Genomic DNA, 9,667 nt, shown 5'->3' on the forward strand with positions numbered 1-9,667 from the left:
GAGATATTTAAAGAGAGTTAAGAATTGTATGCTCATATAAAACAAGTGGAGAATCTTGAACATATTGGTTATTTAGATTCAGATTTTGTTGGATGTACTGATAATATAAAATCAACTTGTGGATATATTTTTCTAGAGGTGCCATTTTCATGAAAAAAAATACTAAACAAATGCTTAATATTTCTTCCACAATACAAGATAAGTTTATCACATGTTATGAAGCATTTATTCAAGTCAAGTGGCTAAAGAATTTTAGAACTTGATATGGTTAATTCTATAGCTAGAGCGGTAAAAGTCTATTGTGCCTATTATATTTTTTGCTAAGAATGACAAAATGTCTAGTAGATCAAAGCATCTAGAGATCAAGTATCTTAATGTAAGATATCATGAAGAAAAGAGACATTGCTATTTGCACCAATAGCTTATAAAAAACATATAATAAAGTATAGTTATCTCAATATGGTTTGATGTACTTAGCAAGCGGTACTTATTCAACTTATGTTGTATACTTGATATGATCCAAAAATTTTGATGTTAATGAATTGTGCTCATCATCGCTTTCAAATGTTTACATATATAGATGTGGTTGTTATCAAGGTTTAAAATCTCAAAACGTGTCAAAGTTTCGGTGTTTAATAAAACGATATTGTTTCGGTATCGTGACAACATTTTGATGCATGGTGTCAATGATGGCTTAGAGGTTAAAGGAGCAAGGAGATGAAATATAAGGAGATATTGTTTGTGTTGAATGGTATCAAGTGGTATCGAATTTCGGTAATTTAGTGGAACAATATATTTCGACTGTTTCACCCGGCATGGTACGAGATTTCAAACCATGATCTTTATGTATTAAAGTATTAAGATATTAGATTTTATGAAAATGGGTTAATATCTCCCTGATGACACTATGTCGCAAGACATTGAAATTTTTAAAGCATCACAAGATTAATTATAAGTATCGTCTCAAGAGTTAATCTATTTCTTGTTATTAGCTTCTAAGAACTACTAAGTTATTTTCTTTAATAAAAATATCAATCATTGTAGCCAAGTCTTATTTGATATGGATATAACTATTTGGAAAATTAGGTTGGATTAACCCCTATTTTGGTATGTTGAGCTCAATTACAATCCATTTATTGCCTTGGACACCTATGATATGGGTAAAACTTGGTGAGCCTTTTGATTTAGCCTTTTAAAGGGAAAATAAATACATGAGATAGATAGTCCCCTCTTTTACTAAGTGACTTGTTTTCATTATGAGCTCACCTTGTTGAAGGTCAAGAAGAAGAGTAACCTAAAAAGAAAGCAATATCAAAGGTACCCTTTCTTTTCCATGGCAAAGATTGGTAACTCTAAGCCTATCTAGCATATTTACTATTTTAAGTTCATGTATTAGATCCTAAATTCTTGTTGAATTATCTTACAATAGCTAGGTTCTGTTACAATTGCTACTGCATTCTCTTACACCTAGTACTATAATAATTATGAAAATTGGTGGTTGTTATGTATCGCCCATAGACAATTGCAAAAAATTAGGGCCCAGGATAGAAAAGCATGATGGTAAGGACTTAAAAAATGAAAAATCATTGGGATTGCATCTGTTTATAGAGAATAAATTCTTGCATTGATTCTAAGGAAGCATGGTGGCTTTGTTTACCTTTACTTCCTACATCAGTTTGATGAAGCCTAATAATATTTACTTTTAGGCATGGTGGCATCATTGGTTATCTCAAGCATTATATAAAGCTATTTTCTTTCTTTTTTTTTTTTTTGAATTCTTTTTACTAATTCCAATTCCACCATTCTAATATGGCTTTGATGTTTATACTGTCTGATGCCACTAACTCTGTAGAAAAACACTGATAGCAACTTTGCTAATCATTTTATTAGATTAACCAACCAAACAAGACATTATATACCATCATCAGATTATTAATAAGAATACAAATAATAGATTTGTGTACTAAAAGCGAATAGGAAAAGTTACTTGGAATCATGCCAGAAAGCATACTCAAATTTATGATATTAAATATTGGCTGAAAGTTGTCATGATATGCGACAAAAGCAACAAAACGAAGGAAGCAACAGAGTTGGATGATTAGAAAGAAACCTGAGGGCAAGGTCTGGTAAGCTGTGACCATTTCCTGTCTCAATGCTAGCAATTGGTATGGATAGGGGTGAACCTCCTATTGGTGCCTCATCTTCAGAGACAATAGTCATTGCATTCACATAGATAACTATATCTGGTGTATGAACTGGAGAAACATTCTGCAAACAAGATCATAGCTCTTCAAGTAGAATGGAAAGAAGCAAACAAAAGATGAACATTAATACCTTCAATTTTACACAAAGAAGATCCTCTGTATTGCATTCAGTAGTAAAAGAGTGTATTTCAACTGGATTAATAATTTCAAGTTTTCTTCGCCATCTTCGACCTGGTAAATACATGCCTTCCAAACCACAGTGTACAGAAAAGCGTTGTGGCTCTAGTGACACGCCTCGAAATGATAAAAGCCCCTCATTAACTATATCCTTACTCTTTTGAAAATTCTCCAAAGAAAATTGATTGTAATCTTCAGGTTCAGAGGAAGGTTTTGTGTTGGAAAATGAAGTTACAGAAGCTGGTCCACTCCCTTGAGGAAGCGCAGGCATGGAGTAGCTTCTTAGAGCAAAAGAGAAAATTTGTGATCCAGATGTAGATGTTATTTTCTGCGATATACTTGAGCTTAAAGGAGATGCAAGTGGACGAGGTGGAGGCATAATACGATCTAAAGGGAGCAACCAATGAAGTAGTTCATGATATGGATCATCTTTATTTGCAACTGGCATATCAATGAAGTTCCCAGTATCATTATTACTCTTTTGATATTTCTCAAATTGAATAACTTCAAGGACAGGATCCTTTAAATTACTAATTCCGACATTAGCTTCTAGAAGAACCTGCATCATCCAAGATAAATGTTATGTATCAATTGAAAAATGATACCAGTGTGATTTTAGTTTCAATGAAAAAGATCAATGACAGATAAAAAAATGCCAAAAAAAAGATAAATAAAAGCAAGCTCTGGAAAGACTGATTAATTTGATGTACTGAGAATTTTGCCTTTCAAGACCATAATTTTTTTTTTTAGCCATTTTACAGAATTATAAGAATTTTGTTGATCTTACTTTCCTAGTAAGCAGCTAAAAGGTCAATCCACCTTTTGCTTCAATGCCTTGTATGCAAGAAAATATGTCAGGAGGCCTTAATTTTTGCAAGACAAGTTTCTCTAAAGTTCTTGCAAATGTACATTGACTCAAAAAAGACAATAGTTGGTGGAAGAAACCTAATATGTCATTTATCATGCACTTTTTCAAGATTTAAGAACTATCAGATTAGTTGTAGTGAAAATACAGTTCTGTTGGAACATGTCATTAGTGAATATTGGAAGTTATCTTCATTAATCAAAATAAAACAGCTAAACAAGAAGATGATGACAACAGAGGTTTCCAATCTTATGTATTGTCTAAGCACTCTTATTAATAAGCTTGCCTTCACCCCTTTCAATTGTTACTGTTGCTGTTGACATACATTGAGTAGAATTTATAATTTGACTGGACCATCATCATCATCATCATCCCATCTTTGGCCCAACTATTTGATGGCTGTTATAAGAATGTTATCCCTCCATTGTGCTTTATGCAATATAATATTACTTGCAATATTCAAATCAAGTAAATCAACTTCTTGTTGCATTTGATAATGTATTCTTTGATCACCCTCTATCCCTTGCATGTTCCATTTTAATAGATTTAACTATCTATAGAAACTATGGTCATATTTGAGTATATCCATACTAGCTTAACCTATTTTCTCTGATTCTATCATCTGTTGGAGTTGCACCTGACTTGTCTCAGTGGCTTTGAACTCAAACAATTAGGAGAAAAGGAAAAGGTTAGATTCTACGCTCAGTACAGCATAAGATGGTATTCAAAGTGATATGCTTATCTGGGTCACCTAAAAGATGAAATTTATGGTAAAAATATGTGATAATTGTTTGGAACAATAAACATTTAAACAATAAAGGGAAAAAATAGCAGGCAGATATTTGCAAACAAAAGCATAGTGTACACTTCGAATTCATGCATAAGCATCTTAAATTGTGTTTGATTTGTCAATTAAGTGAAAGAAAATAATACAACAATATATTGAAAGCTTACTGCTACATCACCATTGGATAAAGAACAGCATCTGACAGTATCTCTGGCTACTCCACCAGATGTGTTACCATCAAAACTGCCCATATCAACAACTTCAGCAATAGCATTGCTCTTTGGAATCTTTTTTGATCGTCCATCAGACTGGCTTCTCCCAACTACTACCTCAGGTTTCATTTGAGAGGGGGCATTTTTTTTTGACCAGAGTTCTTCATCTTCCTCAGTTATCCTTACAAAGAAATTTGAATTTATAAAACTTTCAAGTAATCTCTCTGTTTGGTGTGTATGGCATCCCAAACGGACAGGAAACTCAGTCAAAGAAATATCAATCTTAGGACTCAATATACTTGCATCTGAATTAGTCTGGCTATCACTTGCTACCAGTTGGCACAAAGCTTCTCCAGTTATGCTATTAGCTACTTCATTCACATTTTCAATAGGATGTAATTTATTTGGGTTGGATTTGGCATTGCTCGACAATGGAGCAACAACTGTAAGTGGAGTAGTGATTTTTGATTCCTCTATAGAATTAGATGCTGATAGACAAACCAGTATACAAATTTGTTCACCTGAAAGAAAGCAGATAAGATTGCACAAAAAACAGTAAAAAAGAACAATTTAGAATAGGAAGCTATAAGAAAGACCTACCAGGAAAAATGAATGAGCGATCCCAGGACCTCAGTTGTGATATATCGTTTGCATAAGCCCAGTTATCTGGAAGTTCCTCTGCAAGCATACAAGGAGAAAAGGTAACCATTTGAATAATCAAATATGAATAATGACACAAGCTCTGCACACAAGGACAGTACAAGATTTCTTTCTTTTGATTTTGATATTTTGTGCCTTAGAAGTATGAATCTTATAGTTTTCAACTTGTATAGTTAAAATTTGATAAAAACCTTAAGCTGAATTACGTCAAATTTAATGGTAAGAAATAAATAGTGCAAAGCCAAAACAAGAAGTAGATAGTGCAAGTTAAAGAATATATTTAATTTATGGTTTAAAATATTTATCAATATCAGTCAGCATGGCCAATATATTGTTCTTGTAAAATAACATAAGAAATCTTATTTCATTACAAGAAACAAGACTCTATTTATATACAAATTTAAGGACCTATTCTAAAATATATATATTTTTTTTTATAGGCTATTATCCCTAAATATTCTAACACTCCCCCTCAAGTTGGAGAATATAAATCATATACCCCAACTTGTCATATATGTAGTCAATTCCCACTTTTAGACGGCTAGATTTTCGCGATCACGCGTGATGGACGGTGATCTCGCCGTCACGATCACGCGTGATGGACGATGATCTCGCCGTCGCGCACGGGCGCGTAGGAAGCCGGCGCGCAGCATAGCAAATCTAATATATATATATATATATATATATATATATATATATATACGAAACGGCTATCCTGAGCACCGTCGTCCTGAGCACCCGTGAGCACCAGAATCCCGACCGTTCATCCGATCGCGCGTTCAATCTCAGCCGTCCCTTGCACAGTGTTTCTCCTCGGACCTCCGCCGCTTCTCGCCGCCCGTTCATCGCCGTCCGACCACCGTCGGCCGCCGATAGGGGACCGGGCCCGTTGGAACCGCAACTCGCCGGCGGTCCGGCGGTGGCTGGAGGTTCCGGCCGCGATTTAGCAAGGCCCGGAATCCGGCCGGATTTCGGCCGGAATCAGCCAACAGACACTGTTGTCCGATTCCGGCCGAAATCGGCCGGATTCCGGCCAAATCACGGCCGGAGACCGGCCGCGGTCGACGCGCCCGGCGCCGGCGCGTCGACCGTGGCCGGTCTCCGGCCGTGATTTGGTCGGAATCCGGCCGACAGTGGCGCCAGGCACTGTTGCCTTGTTTCGGCCGGAATTCCGGCCGGGGATCTGCTTCCGGCCCAATCCGGTCGGAATTCGATGCCGGAATGTGCGCCGGCGAGTTGCGGTTCCAACGGGTCCGGTCCGGCAGTGATCGGTGGTCGGACGGCGATGAACGGACGGCGGAAGCGCGTGGAGGTCGGCGGTCGGTGCTCACAAGGAAAACCACAATCCTCTATTTTTCGTTGGTGCGTCGAAGAGGCACGCGCGCAGCGGAGGTGGGTGCTTTGATACAATGTAAAATAACATAAGAAATCTTATTTCAGACGAAGGCCTATTTATATATATATATATATATATATTTATATTCTAACAGTTCTCATCGTTGACCAATGATAAATGTCAATCCTTGTCCCAATAGAGTTTCAATGGTAATGACCAAGAAAGAGTTTGTTTTGAGTGATACTAGAAATGTTAAAATAGAACGACTAGGTTGGGCATAGCCTAGGCCCGATCGGCACATTTTCTTAGCGTGTTGGGTTGGGCATGTCATAGTCTATCACAAGCCATGCCAGGCACGACCCATGACTTCAAGTTGACCACTTGGCTCAAGCCAGACCTAGTTTAATCATAACTAAGTTGGCCTAAAAATTTTTATATTTTTAAAATTTTTTATTTATTTTCTTTGTTTTCTGTATTTTAAAATATTCAAACCATGCCCAATACATGGGTCCATGTCGAGCATATAGCACAACCCAGTATAGGGACACCTATAGTCTGTACTGACCAATCCAATTTTTCTTCCTATGACATCCATTTATTTCATTTACCAATCCATAAGGAGATAAAACACTATAAAATGTGAGACAAGGAGTGACGCTGGGGTGAATCCTATTTAACCAAACAGAGCATCAATAGTGAAAAAAGGAGTGACATCGAAGTTGGGAAAGCTTAGATGTATCTATATTTTTAGCATATGTCAATTCTAATTGCAATTGTGTTAACCCAAGTTCAACTTCAATGGATAATCCACATATATTTGTATACATGTGAAATAACGAGTCCTAATAAACAATGTCTTAGAAGCATATTTAACCTAGGCCTTGAAAAATTATAATATTGATCCACTAAAATGATACAAGTTTACAAGAACATATGCTCATAATCAGTGCTAGTAGGGGTGAGCTAAATCTCAGTTAAACCGACCGAACTAATTTAATTTGAAATTTTAGTTCGATTAATTTGAAAATTCTATTTTTAAAAAAATAAATCCAATTATTTTGATTTATTCAGTTCGGTCTCGGTTTTTAAAAATTATAATTTGGTTAAACCGATTAGACTGATACGTATTGTGTGTTATGACAACTCAAAGAAACACGTAGTCAATTGACATCGACAAATCAAGCACAGTAAATTCAAAAATCAACTGGTGCAGTCAACTATCCACATAGCAATCGACTTGTGATACAGCATTAGTCGATTGCTTGATAACTGACTAAATTAACCGATTTTATATCAGTCTAGTTTGTTTGGTTTTAGTAGCAAACTTCGATCAATTCGGTTTGTCCATAAAAAGTTCAATTAGTTCAGTTCGATTTTAACTGAATGTTTAACCCTAAATGCTAGATAATTATTTGGGTAAGGTATAATCAGTTGAGAAAAGTTTGTAACTAACTGTTATTGACTCATATTTGGAACTAAAAAAATTAAGTAGACACAAATTACAGATTAAACAAATCATCAAGGTACACTTCAAAATGTACTGAAGCATGACAATTGTCAGTAGGCATCGCACCAAAACTGGTCATTTAGGTCAAAGGCTAAAAGTTAGGCACATAATGATACTTCAAATATTACTTGTTTCTGCCTTTTGGTTTAGAAATGATCCTAATGCTACATAACATCCTAGAAATTGGGCACCTAAATTAAACCATTTACAAGAATAAGAATACACAAACTGAAACAAAAAATATGTTCTTCAATCCTGTATGTAAATGTTTAATCTGTTAGCCAACAACCAAATAGGATAGTACAGTGATGTAAATTGGTGAAAATGATAGTACTGAACATAAAGAATATTCATTTTTCAAAGACTTGTTATCACAGAGTTAGATTAAAACTAATTGATCTAGAAAAAAAATGAAGTTTTAAAATATCACCATCTTTTATGAAATGGCAACCTAATTTATGCAAGCATAACACTGTAAATTTCAGGTCCACATTCAGAAGTTGATGCTAAATCACACCACTAAAGTTGTTTGCAGAGTTTATGTTGAAAGAGAACATACTGTTTGGGATTGTTATCCATCCATCATTTTTGGACACATCAGTATGGTATCCTTGGTTTCTGTAAGTTGCATCTGGTGCCGCGCTACCTGCATCACCAACTTTGTCACTGTCTGTTGCTGCATCATTCCCAGTAGAACCATTAGGTACTTTGTCTTTTGCAATAAGGCCCTCCAAAGTGGAAGTTAGTTGTTGTACAAGTGGCAAAGAATTGTCATTAAGAGACTCCGCAACCCTGGATACCTCAGGAACTATAGGAAGTGTATTTCGGATAAGAAAATTCATAGTGATATCCAATGTTCCTGCTAGTTAAAATAGTAAGTAGATGTAGCATGTTTCTCCTCCTTGTTCCACATGGAACAAGATTCTGGAAGATCTAACACTTGCAAGAAGCTTTGGTACAGATAGGCAAATTGATGAAATGTGCAGTGTTCCTATAGATAGCATGGAAATAACACATGAAATGTTCAAAAACAAAATGCTGCATCGAAGTACTCAAGTATTGATATAAACATACAAGCAACATTAGCTAAAGCAATATGAATACAAAATAGAAATGCTATGAACACCAAATAAAAAGTAAAACATGTGAAACTACCATTGAGCTCTCTACAAGGCAGCATCTGCAATTAAACTACCCATCTTTTTTGTACTAATAGTAAATTTTCTATTATTGTCAATGACAATTATACATCTATTCTTCTTGAATGTGTTTATATCATATTGGGTGGTTTCCTTTATTTCATGATATATTAGGCAACAACTAGTTACTTGTAGATGTATTTTTCTAATCTTATCTTCCAGGAACTTTATGTTGGGATTACAATCAAAGTCCCACATTGAAAATACATAGAAAAGATCATGGGTTTATAAAATGAAAAATATCTCCATTAGTATGAGGCCTTTTGGGGAAAGTTCAAAAACAAAATCATGAGGGTTTAGATCTAAAATGGATAATATTATACCATTGTGGAAATGTGTTGATTTCATCGGTCCTAACAATGAGTATCAGAACCATAATCCATATGGATCCATGAAGGGAACCTCAGGAAAAAACGAATGAGGTAGGGGAGGCCCGGACCATGGAGATAATGGTAGGAGGGCTCTACATAAAATTTATGATAAGCTCTCGAAATAGATAAGTCCTAGTAGGTCAATTGGACCGAACACTAAACAGTCTTGATGGATCAAGAGAATCAGACATCGAGACAAGGAGGGTCTGATGGGTCAAGAGATCGAACGTCAAGATGACTTCGACTGGAGTATGATGGTCGTTTGTTGAGAGGAGGATTGTTGGGATTACAATCAAAATCTCACATTGAAAATACATGAAAAAGATCATGGATTAACATTGATATGAGG

At 35.6% G+C, this 9,667-nt stretch overlaps 1 protein-coding gene across 1 annotated transcript in view; it reads right to left on the reverse strand.

Moving 5' to 3' along the window:
- The window catches only part of LOC141825893 (uncharacterized), a 34,081-nt gene extending 25,491 nt beyond the window's left edge, over positions 1 to 8,590 (reverse strand). Inside the window, exons 1-5 of the mRNA XM_074713162.1 lie at positions 8,308 to 8,590; positions 4,846 to 4,923; positions 4,201 to 4,766; positions 2,335 to 2,940; positions 2,111 to 2,268 (exon numbers count right to left, since the gene is read on the reverse strand). Of these exons, the coding sequence (XP_074569263.1) occupies positions 2,111 to 2,268; positions 2,335 to 2,940; positions 4,201 to 4,766; positions 4,846 to 4,923; positions 8,308 to 8,590 (1,691 nt within the window). The remainder of the gene's footprint in view (positions 1 to 2,110; positions 2,269 to 2,334; positions 2,941 to 4,200; positions 4,767 to 4,845; positions 4,924 to 8,307) is intronic.
- Between the last annotated feature and the right edge of the window lie 1,077 nt (positions 8,591 to 9,667).

This window comes from Curcuma longa, chromosome 4, assembly GCF_044706935.1.
Source record: "Curcuma longa cultivar G26 ecotype Majalengka, Jawa Barat chromosome 4, ITB_CL_G26_1.1, whole genome shotgun sequence".
Lineage (NCBI taxonomy): Eukaryota > Viridiplantae > Streptophyta > Magnoliopsida > Zingiberales > Zingiberaceae > Curcuma > Curcuma longa.